The following is a 13,745-nucleotide window of genomic DNA, read 5'->3' as shown; positions in this document are numbered from 1 at the left end:
ACAAGTTATAAGAGAGGATTTACAACCATTCCTTTTTCTGTCACTTGTTGCTTTCAAGTTAAAATCTGTATTTTTTACTAGAAAATTACTTAGAACTCCCAAACATTATATATATTTTTAGCAGAGACCCTAGAGAATAAAATGGCAATCGTTGCAATCTTTTTATGTCGCGCTGTATTTGCTCAGAAGTCTTTCAAACTCAGTTTTTTGGAAAAAAATACACTTTAATGAATGAAAAAGAAAAAAACTAAACAGAAAAGTTAGCCTAATTTTTTTGTATAATGTAAAAGATGATGTTATGCTGAGAATCATGAGATCAATGAGTCGTTATCTTCATTCTAAGCAAAAAAAAAAATTGAGACTCATTTTTTCCAGAATCCTGCAGCTCTTATGATGTACTCCATGATTTCCAATGAGTACCATTCATATCTGTGCGACTTAAAGTTACAATGACTTCAAAGGAGTCCCTGCACTACTTTGGTCTGACTTCGATGCAATTTGAGGTCCATAGACATAGGCATTGCTTCAAGTCCAGTCAAAATCGGGGCAAAAAAATTGCGGTAAAATCGTGCTACTTTTAGGTCACATGTGTGAAAGGGGCCTACCATACACTTTTTAAAGTGGAAGTAAACCTCCATCTCTGAATTTTACCTATAGGTACTGTAAATATCTCCTAAATCTGCACCATATAGGAGATGTTTACTGTACATGCAGCCAGTAACATCACTGGCACATGCGCTCTGAAGGAACGGCCACCCAAACCCTTCCTTTAGAGCCCTGTGCTGTAAATTGTGGCTCCTATGCGCAGTCACAGAGACTGAATCTGCGAACCTGGAAGCAAGATGGGATGAAGATGGGAGCGCTGGTATCTCAGTGCTGTAAGGGCTTTGTTTTAAGGTAAGTTAAACATAATGTGCTAGTATGTGATGCATACTAGCACATTATGACATTAACTTGCAGGGTACAAAAAGAAAACATCCAGTGGTCTATAACTGCTTTATGGATTTCATGTCTGCAGTGCCATCTGCAGACCAGACCTGGTATTGCAGTATTGCAATTGACATTTTATGAAGACTATAAAATTTATCTACATCCGTCAGTTCTGTTTGTCAGTCCTTGTTTTCTTGCACTGACCCCAGAGCTTCGAACATAGGGAGGAAACATAACTGGATTATTGTATCTGGCTGGGGTTCAACATAAATAACTCAAGTTTATGCCATTCAAATTTTAACCACCAGAACACCCAATTGCTGGTTAGACTGAGGTTATATTTTAGCCCTACAATGGTTGTATTGTAACTCAGAAAAATTTATAGCGTCACCAAACCGGTGTGAAAAGTTACAAGCAAACGCTGTGCACGTTAGTCTCTATGTACTGTACTGAACATGAGATAGGTTTAAAGGCATTGCCCTGTTCATTGATGAATGGCTTCCCATACATTAACGTGGATGAAAAGCCAGAATCAATTCTTAAAGCTGGACACACACTATCCAACTTTTGTGGTTAGATTTCCTTCAGATTTACCTTTTCTATGTAGTACAAGGGCCTGCCAGATTGCATACAAATGGAAAGTGTTTAGGTCTGACCTCATATTATATGGTTTTGGTAAATCTAAAGGAAAAAGTCTTCAGAAAATCTTCTGTTGTGTATGGCCCTTTAGCATGTCTTGCTGTGTGCAGTTTTTGAAAAGCATAACTCCGCTAAAAGCAAAGATAAAAACATATGGGCAATGAGGTTTACCTGCCAAAGATCTGTATTTCTGTCCATCCAGTCTTAAAATTTACACAGCTTTGCCTTTGCACCCTGGGGGGGGGGGGGGGGGTGTGCTAAAATCTTGGTTTAGCTGCATGTTACGGTATTTACGGCCACCCCAATCACAAGTCTAAACAAGCCCTTACTGTCAGAATCTCAGGTAAGACACATTGCTACAGATTCACAATAAAAAAATAAAAAATAATGGCAAAAAAAAAACTGTATACAGTAAACCCACTGAAAGATAGATGTGGGGTTTGTTTGTGTATAAATCCATTCAGTCTTAGGCCCCTTTCACACTTATGCAACGCAATTTTACCGCAATTTTGCCGAGATTTCGCGGCGTGATTTTGATGCGATTTTGAAAGCAATGGCAAGGCTATATACCTCAAAACGCATTAAAATCGAGGCAAAGTAGTGCAGGAACTACTTTGAAGTCGGTGCGACTTCAAAACGCACTGATATGAATGGGGCTCATTGAAAATAATGGAAAACGACTTGTCATGCGATTTTGCGGTCCAAAATCGCGGGACAAGTGGCACTAGTGTGAATGGGGCCTTAAGCTGGATATACACTATATAATCTTATTGTTTTTTTCCTTTACATTTACCAAAACCATATAATATGAGGTCAGACCTAAACATTTTCAATTTGTATGCAATCAGGCAGGCCCTTATACCACATAGTTAAAGGTAAATCTAAAGGAAATCTACCAACAAAAGTTGTATAGTGTGTATCCAGCCTTATAGGCCATACACACTATACAATTGTCTTTCGATTTTTTCCTCTAGACTTACCAAAACCATATAATATGAGGTCAAATCTAAACACTTTCAATTTGTATGCAATCAGGCAGGCCCTTGCACTACATAGTTGAAGGTAAATCTAAAGGAAATCTAACAACAAAAAGTTGTATAGTGTGTATCCAGCCTTAGGCTCCTTTCACACGGGCTTTCTGATCCGGTCCGTCTTGTCAGTTTTTCAGGCAAACTGGATCGGATGCTCCATGCGCCCCTATGGGGCAGCGGATGTCAGCGGTGACATCTCTGCTGGCACCCGCTGCTATCCGATCCGATCCTGTCCATGCATTCCAGATGGAATCCGATCCTATTTTCCATCCGATCCTATTTTCCATCTGTCTGGAGGATCGGATGTAAATGGGCAGGCGGTCCATTTTCATCCGATCTCCCATAGAGGAGAGCGGGGATCTGACAGCTCTGTCTCCGCAAAGTAAGCGAAGACGGAGCGGTCATCCGCCCGCTCAGCGGGGATGGGCGGATCGATCCCCACTGAGAAAAACAGGGTCTGCTGAGTGCACCACTTGAGGGAAAGGGGTCTTATTAAACATTCTGGAAATCTATGGACACCTTTGGGTTGATTTACTAAAGGCAAATAGACTGTGCACTTTGCAAATGCAGTTGTTCCAGAGCTTAGTAAATGAGGGGAAGCTCTGCTGACTTCCATCATCCAATCCTGTGCAAGCAAAAATATATATTTTTTTTAATTTTCTATTTTTATTTTATTTTTTATGGTTTGCAAAGAGGAGCTTTACCTCATTTAGTAAACTCTGGAGCAACTGCACTTTACAAAGTGCGCAGTCTATTTGCCTTTATTAAATCAACCCCCCATGTCTGGTGTGCTTGAAAGTCTTTTCTATGGAGTTTGTGATTTTTTTAGGTGATTGTAGCCATATTAGTGCACTTGCGACAGGGACAATTGAGTTCTGTCCGTGATACTTTTTTTATTTGCACTAACATACAATTTTTCAGGACAAGCTTTCAGGGTATGTCCCCTTCTTCAAGATCCAAGCAGATTTTTTTTTTTTAAGTGATGATGATTTCGCATGATTTCAAGCCGGCATTTCAGTCCGACTTCGTGGGGCGATTTCACAGGTTCCTGTGCGGGTTCCTGCACAGATGTCTATGGAAATCGCCCCCCGAAGTCGCCAAAAGTAGTACAGAATCTACTTTTGGGAATCGGTGTAGCGCCGCAAAGTCGTTGTCGTACCGATTCGAACGGTGCCATTGCCAGCAATTGGCTCCGATTTGACATGTCAAACCAGACCAATGTGAACATGGGCTGAATCCCGGCTCACATATATGCAATACGGGAACCCTGCAAATCCACTGCGGGTTCCCGCATCACATTCAACTCGCAGGCAGTTCACACTGTCAGATGCAAATCGATGGGGGTGTCAATACAAAGTTAACGACACCCCCAGATTAGTTTGCATATCGCAGTGTGAACGGTCAGTTCGGACATGAATCGGATCGCATAGGTGTGAACACCCATGCGATCCAATTCTGGTGTGGACCCAAAAAAGACCTTGTGAGAGTTGTGTCCGAATGATGAACAATCTGTATGGCTGAATTTGCAATGCACAGACATTGCATGTGCTTTGCAGAGCAGTGCGCTGCGAATCACATTCGATGTCTGTCATCGCATATGTCTGAACCGGCACTGAAGGTCAATCAAATCTTTCCACAGCTGCGGATAGAACAGATAAAATGAACAAAGTTTAGTTTTATCTTTGAAAGAGAGAATTGAACTCACACGGGGTGATTGAAGAAGTTACAATGTAATACTGTGACAAAGCGCTCTTTGGAACAAAGCTTGCATTGTCTGATAATTTGTTGCTAAAACCTTGACTTAGATTGTTGGACAAATCACAAGCTCAGAAGCATTCCAGTGATATGATTGTTATAGAACTATGAGATTTGAGATTTAATGTAGAGAAGTGTAAGGTATTGCACTTGGGGGCAAAAAACATAAACGTGAATTATACTCTGGGGGGGGGGGGGGCTCTGGGGGAATCAAGGATGGAGAAGGATTTGGGGGTTCTAGTAGAAGATAGACTAATAGCATGCAATGTCAAGCTGCAGCTGTCAAAGCCGGCAGAATATTAGCATGCATAAAGAAAGGGATATATTCCAGAGATAAAGCTATAATCCTTCCACTTTATAAAACTCTGGTCTGTCCACACCTGGAGTATTCTGTCCAGTTCTGGTTGCCAGTCCTTAGAAGGCATGTGCTGGAACTGGAGAGATTCCAAAGAAGGGCAACTAAACTAATTAGGGGATTGGAGGACCTTCATTACGAGGAGCTATTACAAGAGCTTCATTTATTACGCCTGAGAGGGGACATGATAGCAATTTACAAATACCTCAATGGTGATCAATCATAGGAAAAAAAAACGATTTAGTCTCAACTAGTGCAAGAAGACACGTGGCCACACAATGAGATTAGAGGAGAGGCGGTTTAACCTTAAGCTGCGTAAGGGGTTCTTCACTGTAAGGACGGTAAGAATGTGGAACTCTCTTCCACAATTGGTGGTTATTGCAGGGAGTATGGCTACTTTTAACCACTTAAGGACCTTCTGCCGCAGATTTACTGCAACAGGCAGCCCCTCCTGCATGAACCGATGTAGCTGTACGTCGGTCGCACGCCTGCAGCTAGGGGGGAGCGCGCGCTGGCGGCTGCACGCTCCCGCCCCCACTTGGCAGCGGGGACTCCGATGCACGGGGCCGGCGGCTCCGATTGCCCCCGGGCACCCGCGATCGTTCCCCGCTGAGAGGGAAGAACGGTCTGCTGTTGTAAACACAGCTGACCGTTTTTCTCTCTGGAATGATCACAGAGTGCCTGTGATCCTTCTATGTAGGATCACAGATCATTTCACAAGCCAAGCCCCCATACAGTTAGAAACCCTCCCCTAGGCTTACATTTAACCCCTTGATCACCCCCTTTCCTGCCAGTGTCATTATTACAGTAACAGTACATATTATTTAGCACTGATTACTGTAGTAATGTCACTTCTCCCCCCAAAAGTGTAAAAAATGTCAGTTAGGGGTCCAATCTGTCTGCCACAATGTCGCAGTCCCGCTAAAAATCGCAGATTGCTGCCATTACTTGTAAAAAAAAAAAAACAATAAAAATGACATAAATCTTTCCCATTGTTAGTAGACGCGATAACTTTTGCGCAACCCAAACAAAATACACTTATTGCGATTTTTATTTTACCAAAAATATGTAGTAGAAAACAAATTGGCCTAAAATGTTAAGTCTTGATTTTTTTTTTGATTTTTTTGGGGGGGGAGGAATGTTATATAGCAAAATGTGAAAAATATTTTTTCTTTTTTTTTCAGAATCGTTGCTTTTTTTTTGTTTATAGCGCAAAAAATAAAAATTGCACAGGTGATGAAATGCCACCAAAAGAAAGCTCTGTTTGTGGGAAAAAAGGACATCAATTTTATTTGGGTACAGCATCGCACGACCGCGCAATTGTCAGTTAAAATAACGCAGTGCCGAATCGCAAAAAATGGCCTGGTCATTAAGGGGCAAATCCTACCGGTCCAGAACTGGTTAAAAGACTCTGGGACGTGCATCTCACAGATCACGACATTCAGGGGTTATGGGAAATGAATATCGGCACCGACATACACACCTGTACAGGTTGAACTGGATGGACTGATGTCTTTATTCAACCTCAACTACTATGGAACTATATTTTAAAGATCCGACATCATCATAACTGTTATATAACTAATTTAAAGCTGCCCTCCAGGTATGATCTGTTGGCATACTTCCATTGGCACAATCAAGGTATTGTACAGGATGCCAGGGATGGATCCTGGACTGGAGATATATTTCTCCACTATTTTTATTGTGGTCCCTTTAAGAGAGAGTTGGTACTCAAGGGTTCTCACCCATGCAGGGCGAAGGGTTCCGGAGTAGTCTAGTCGGTGAGCAGAGGACTGGTTTCCGTACTCTCTGGATTGGTAAATCCTTATTTGGGACCCCAGATTCGGAGTATTGGATGGACTTTGGTTGGGAAAGAGCCTTCAAACCCTTAAAACATGGACTTTGGTCTTGAAAGGGTTAACCTACCTGCAAGGCAGGGGCCTAACTACAGGGGTTGCAATTGCAACCGGGCCCCATGCTCCAGGTGGACTGTGTGGCTCCCCTGCACACCTGGATAGGAGGGGCGGTGGGGGCAGCATGTAGAGAAATCACTGTCCTCCTTTTTTCTCCTGTAGCTTCAGGGAGAAAATGGAGGAGATTGGTTCCTCTGTATGCTGCCCCCTCCACTCCTCCTATCCAGTTCACTTGTGTTCTGCTGTCTCTGGGCCCCTGTGTGCTCCCCTGGTCCCCCCCCCCCCCTCCCCACTGTGCTCCTTCCCCTCTCCTGCTGGCTGCTGCGGGGGATGTGTCACAATAGAGAACAAGGAAGGGGTCCATAAATATGTAATTTTCCAGCTCCTTCCTTTTCTGAATGGACAGAGTCATAGTCAGTGACATTGTAAAAAAATAAAATAAAATGATAAAACATAATACAATTAAAATACCAAAAAATAAAAACTACTGACACCAGTGGGTGAACTTCCAGGATAGCAAAGGTCACACTTGCGACCGGGCCCTGGCATTCCACCACCGTGGGGAGGCCCCAAGAAGGCAGGAAGGGGACCCACTGCAGAACTTGTGAAAGGGTCCCACTGCAGGACCATAATAAAGGGCCCCAGGATAAGGGGAAGAACCCCAGGCTTGAAGGGAAGGGCCCCGGTTGGGGGACTGGGGGACCCTTCATGGTTTCTTGCAGCGGGGACATAAAGGTTCTAGTTACGCCTCTGCTGCAAGGGGGATTTGCAGGAAGGAGTCAGCACATGTCTATGGGGTAGTGTGGACTATTTGGTAACCGAGACTGTTTTGCTGAGCTCCTGCACCTCCAAGCAGACCGGGACCCCAAACCCCAGGGTGGGACTGGTATATTGGCGGTGAGTCGTTGATTTTGCCCTAATTATACCAGGATTATTGGCTGTTTGCTTTGTCTGAACATTTCTTTGTTTGATGTTTAGGGCATTGATGATGTCACCGGAGAGCCATTAGTCCATCAAGAAGCAGATAAACCCGAAGCGGTAGTTTCCAGACTGCGCCAATACAAAGGGGTTGCCAAGCCAGTTATAGAAAGATATAAGTAAGTTTTATTTTCTATACAAATATCACTTTTTTAATGGGGCGATTTACGTCATTCTTGTATATTTTAATATGCAAATTATTATCATACTTGAATTTTGTTTAGAAATATGGTATTATTTTTTAGATTAATTGATTGCTGTTCAGGGGAATATATGATACACTATATTACCAAAAGTATTGGGACACCTGGCTTTACACGCACATGAAGTTTAATGGCATCCCAGTCTTAGTCCGTAGGGTTCAATATTGAGTTGGCCCACCCTTTGCAGCTATAACAGCTTCAACTCTTCTGGGAAGGCTGTCCACAAGGTTTAGGAGTGTGTCTATGGGAATGTTTGACCATTCTTCCAGAAGTACATTTGTGAGGTCAGTCACTGATGTTGGTTGAGAAGTCCTGGCTCGCAGTCTCTGCTGTAATTCATCCCAAAGGTGTTCTATCTGAAGTGTAGGTGAGCATCATGGGAAATGTAGTTCCAAAACATCTGGGGTGCCAAGGTTCGCCATCACTGGCCTAGGCCATCTTTATGTAGAGCAACAATTCTTTTTTCCAGAGAGTTCTTTGCCATGCAATGTCAAGCGGCAGCTGCCAAAGCCAGCAGAATATTAGCATGCATAAAGAAAGGGATGTATTCCAGAGATAAAACTATAATCCTTCCACTTTATAAAACTCTGGTCCGACCGCATCTGGAGTATTCTGTCCAGTTCTGGTCACCAGTCTTCAGAAGAGATGTGTTGGAGCTGGAGAGAGTCCAGAGAAGGGCAACTAAACTAATTAGGGGATTGGAGGACCTTAACTATGAAGAGCGGCTGCAATCGCTCGATTTATTCTCCCTGGAGAAGAGACGTCTGAGGGGGGACATGATAGCAATTTATAAATATCTCAATGGGGATCTCAGCTTAGAAAAAAAGCTGTTCATTCGAAGGGATTGCATGAGGACTCGAGGACATACAATGCGATTGGAGAAGCGTTTTAACCTCAGGCAATGTGGGGGGTTCTTTACTGTTAGGGCTACAAGATTGTGGAATTCTCTACCACAAGAGGTGGTTTCTGCAGGAAGTATGGTGGCTTTCAAAAGATTCTTAGACGTACATCTCAAGGATCAGAACATTCAGGGGTATGTGAGATGATTACAGCCACACACACCTACACAGGTTGAACTGGATGGACTGGTGTCTTTATTCAACCTCACCTACTATGTAACTATGAGCTGCCATGTTGAACTTCCATTGACCAGTATAAGAGAGTGAGAGCGATAACACCAAATTTAACACACCTGCTCCCCATTCACACCTGAGACCTTGTAACACTAACGAGTCACATGACACCGGGGAGGGAAAATGGCTAATTGGTCCTAATATGGACATTTTGACTTAGGGGTGTACTCACGTTTGTTGACAGCGGTTTAGAGTTATTTTGAGGGAACAGCAAATTTACACTGTTAGAGCCGGTTCACACTACTCCGACTTGTCAGGCGACTTGGTCGTCTGACAAGTAGCGCTCCATGCTGTGGAATAAAACCGTTCTAATCAGAGCGACTCAAGTCGCTCCGACTTAGGAAAAGGTTCCTGCACTACTTTTGGGCGAAGTCGGAGCGACTTGCATTGACTTCTATTATGAGAAGTCGTTTGCAAGCCGCGATGAAGTCGTGCTGCACGGGCGACTTTGAGTCGCCGCGGTGTGAACCGACTCTTATACAAGCTGTACACTCACTACTTTACATTGTAGCAAACCTGTCATTTCTTCAGTATTGTCACATGAAAAGATAGAATAAAATATTTAAAATGTGAGGGGTGTACTCATTTTTGTGAGATACTGTATAAAAGAGTTCCAGAGCAAGAGAGCAGCACAAGAGAAGTCATAATTGGTGACCAATCAGAAAGACTGAAGGGAAAAGTGCTAGATAGTGAAAGTGCATAGGGATTGCTGAGCACATCATAGGGTAGAAGGGAAATATTTTATTGCTTGTTAGGGGACAGTGAGGAGACCGGGACACTGAATTCTGCTACATTGTTACGTCCCTGTATTTGATCCATGTTCTGTCCGGGGAATAACTGCAGTGTGAGCTCCTGGAGGGTATAGTGATTCAGTTTGTTATATAACGGCACAGCACAAGGGAGTTCTGTCCCCGAATCATCCCTATTGGCTGATGTATGAATCTCAGAGGTGTATGGGATAAGGGGGGGAGGGGGGGGGGAGCGACGGTTCCACAACGGGGTCATTTCAGGATAAGATCTCCTCCAGCACCATTGCAAATTCATTCTGAAGGCAGTCTATGAAATCCTTTATTCTCCCAGAAAACTACATTCATCATCCCGCTGTGCAGGCCTTTATATAGGAGGATAAATCATACAGAGAAACAGAATAATATTTAAATAAAAGGATCAAATAAAACAATGCAGTCCATATACAGAATATGATGGAGAGCGCTGCATATTGTGGAGCATAAATTCTCAGCTCTGGTCCTCGTGGTTGTCAGCAGGGCATGTTTTCTAGATTTCCAGATAAAAGTGACAATTTTTATTCGGTGCTTTCTGGAAATATACTAATTATTATATCTATGATTCCCAGAAGAGATCTGGAAAACATAACCGGGCAAAAAAACATGGTTCTACAATAAACAATAGAAAAAAAAGTAATACTCACACTGTATATAATGTGATGGTGTTTTGTCATATCGGATAGAGGAGAAGGAAGCAGTGCTGGATCAGTAATCTGTACATAAGGTGATAGTGTGCCTTATCAGATAGTGGAGGAGGAAGCAGTGCTGGATCAGTAATCTATATATAAGGTGATAGTGTGCCTTATCAGGTAGTGGAGAAGGAAGCAGTGCTGGTTCAGTAATCTATATATAAGGTGATAGTGTGCCTTATCAGGTAGTGGAGAAGGAAGCAGTGCTGGATCAGTATTCTGTATATAAGGTGATAGTGTTCCTTATCAGATAGTGGAGAAGGAAGCAGTGCTGGATCAGTATTCTGTATATAAGGTGATAGTGTGCCTTATCAGGTAGTGGAGAACGAAGCAGTGCTGGATCAGTAATCTGTATATAAGGTGATAGTGTGCCTTATCAGATAGTGGAGAAGGAAGCAGTGCTGGTTCAGTAATCTATATATAAGGTGATATTGTTCCTTATCAGATAGTGGAGAAGGAAGCAGTGCTGGATCAGTAATCTGTATATAAGGTGATAGTGTTCCTTATCAGATAGTGGAGAAGGAAGCAGTGCTGGATCAGTAATCTGTATATAAGGTGATAGTGTGCCTTATCAGATAGTGGAGAAGGAAGCAGTGCTGGATCAGTAATCTATATATAAGGTGATATTGTTCCTTATCAGATAGTGGAGAAGGAAGCAGTGCTGGATCAGTAATCTGTATATAAGGTGATAGTGTGCCTTATCAGATAGTGGAGAAGGAAGCAGTGCTGGATCAGTAATCTGTATATAAGGTGATAGTGTGCCTTATCAGATAGTGGAGAAGGAAGCAGTGCTGGATCAGTAATCTGTATATAAGGTGATAGTGTGCCTTATCAGATAGTGGAGAAGGAAGCAGTCCTGGATCAGTATTCTGTATATAAGGTGATAGTGTTCCTTATCAGATAGTGGAGAAGGAAGCAGTGCTGGATCAGTAATCTGTATATAAGGTGATAGTGTGCCTTATCAGATAGTGGAGAAGGAAGCAGTGCTGGATCAGTAATCTGTATATAAGGTGATAGTGTGTTCCTTATCAGATAGTGGAGAAGGAAGCAGTGCTGGATCAGTATTCTGTATATAAGGTGATAGTGTGCCTTATCAGATAGCAGGGAAGGAAGCAGTGCTGGTTCAGTAATCTATATATAAGGTGATATTGTTCCTTATCAGATAGTGGAGAAGGAAGCAGTGCTGGATCAGTAATCTGTATAGAAGGTGACAATGTATGTCTTGTCAAGATGGTAGAGGAGGAAGCAGTGCTGGGCCAGTGGAGGAGGAAGTGAAGGGGTATCGTGGTGTTCTATCCTTCATATATTTCCTTACACAGTTCTGATCGCCATGTATAAATACATCAGGGGGATATGATCTCCATGTATAAATACATAAGGGGGGGATATGATCTCCATATATAAATACATAAGGGGGGGATAAGATCTCCATGTATAAATACATAAGGGGGGAAATGATCTCCATATATAAATACATAAGGGGGGGATAAGATCTCCATGTATAAATACATAAGGGGGGGATATGATCTCCATGTATAAATACATAAGGGTGGATATGATCACCATGTATAAATACATAAGGGGGGGATATGATCTCCATGTATAAATACATAAGGGTGGATATGATCTCCATGTATAAATACATAAGGGTGGATATGATCTCCATGTATAAATACATAAGGAGGGATATGATCACCATGTATAAATACATAAGGAGGGATATGATCTCCATGTATAAATACATAAGGGGGGGATATGATCTCCATGTATAAATACATAAGGGTGGATAAGATCTCCATGTATAAATACATAAGGGGGGATATGATCTCCATGTATAAATACATAAGGGTGGATATGATCTCCATGTATAAATACATAAGGAGGGATATGATCTCCATGTATAAATACATAAGGGGGGGATAAGATCTCCATGTATAAATACATAAGGGGGGATATGATCTCCATGTATAAATACATAAGGGTGGATATGATCTCCATGTATAAATACATAAGGGGGGGATATGATCTCCATGTATAAATACATAAGGGTGGATAAGATCTCCATGTATAAATACATAAGGGGGGATATGATCTCCATGTATAAATACATAAGGGTGGATATGATCTCCATGTATAAATACATAAGGAGGGATATGATCTCCATGTATAAATACATAAGGAGGGGATATGATCTCCATGTATAAATACATAAAGGGGGGGGGAGATATGATCACCATGTATAAATATATAAGGGGTCCATTTAGTGAACTTGGTGTTGAGTTTTTCACTTTAAGGTCATCACAGAGGACAAGGGGGCACTCTTTACGCCTGGAGGAAAACCGATTTCATCTCCAAATACAGAAAGAAAGGTTTCTTCACAGTAAGAGCTGTGAAAATGTGGAATAGACTCCCTCCAGAGGTGGTTCTGGCCAGCTCACTAGATTGCTTTAAAAAAGGTCTGGATTCTTTCCTAGGTGTACATAATATAACCGGGTACTAATATTTATAGGTAAAGTTGGTCCAGGGAATATCCGATTGCCTCTCGGGGGATCAGAAATGAATTTTTTCCCCTGCTGTAGCAAATTGGATTATGCTTTGCTGGGCTTTTTCGCCTTCCTCTGGATCAACTGTGGGTATAGGATTGTGTATATGAGATTGTAGGGTTGTGTTTTCTTTACTGTTTTTGTTTTTTATTGGTTGAGCCAAATGGACTTGTGTCTTTGTTTCAACCTGACTAACTATGTAACAATGTAACTATGTAACAATGTAACTATGTAACAATGTAACGATGTTCTACTTACACAATCTCTCCTGTCTGTAGGAGTAAAGGCATCCTGCACACCTTCTCAGGGACAGAGACCAACAGAATCTGGCCATATATCTACACACTGCTGAGCACCCGGATCACACCGGTACACCCCGAGGACACGAGCCAGGCCTTCCGCCCCGAGGATTCCTAATGCCAACACCTATTTATTGGTCTTTGTGTGCAGTATCAATGTGGTGCTCTGTTCTCCTATATAAAATGCTGTATATGGTATTTTGTTATATATATATATATATATATATATATATATATATATATATATATATATATATATATATATATAATTTCTCTTTTTAGAAGCTTTAAGCACTTATGTTTTAAGAAAGTGGTTTTCGATTTTGTTCAGTGTTGCAAAGCTTTGTTTCTCAACAACCAATGAAGTCCCCTGATTGAGCTGCAAACCTTCTTCTGTAATCAGGACACTGTGCCTATTGCTTAAAGGGTCAGTCCACTCAGAAGTCCTATTTTAGTTGGAGATGGAACCTTGTGGTCCAGCAAAATCAGCTT

At 42.1% G+C, this 13,745-nt stretch overlaps 1 protein-coding gene across 1 annotated transcript in view; it reads left to right on the top strand.

Annotated features, from left to right (window-relative positions):
- The window catches only part of AK4 (adenylate kinase 4), a 105,035-nt gene extending 91,550 nt beyond the window's left edge, over positions 1-13,485 (top strand). Inside the window, exons 4-5 of the mRNA XM_082265001.1 lie at positions 7,602-7,720; positions 13,233-13,485. Of these exons, the coding sequence (XP_082121127.1) occupies positions 7,602-7,720; positions 13,233-13,371 (258 nt within the window). The 3' untranslated portion in view covers positions 13,372-13,485. The remainder of the gene's footprint in view (positions 1-7,601; positions 7,721-13,232) is intronic.
- Positions 13,486-13,745: the final 260 nt, after the last annotated feature.

The sequence above is a fragment of the Pelophylax lessonae genome, assembly GCF_965119305.1.
Source record: "Pelophylax lessonae genome assembly, chromosome: 8".
Classification (NCBI taxonomy): Eukaryota; Metazoa; Chordata; class Amphibia; order Anura; family Ranidae; genus Pelophylax; species Pelophylax lessonae.
This window is presented reverse-complemented; position numbering and strand designations above follow the sequence as displayed.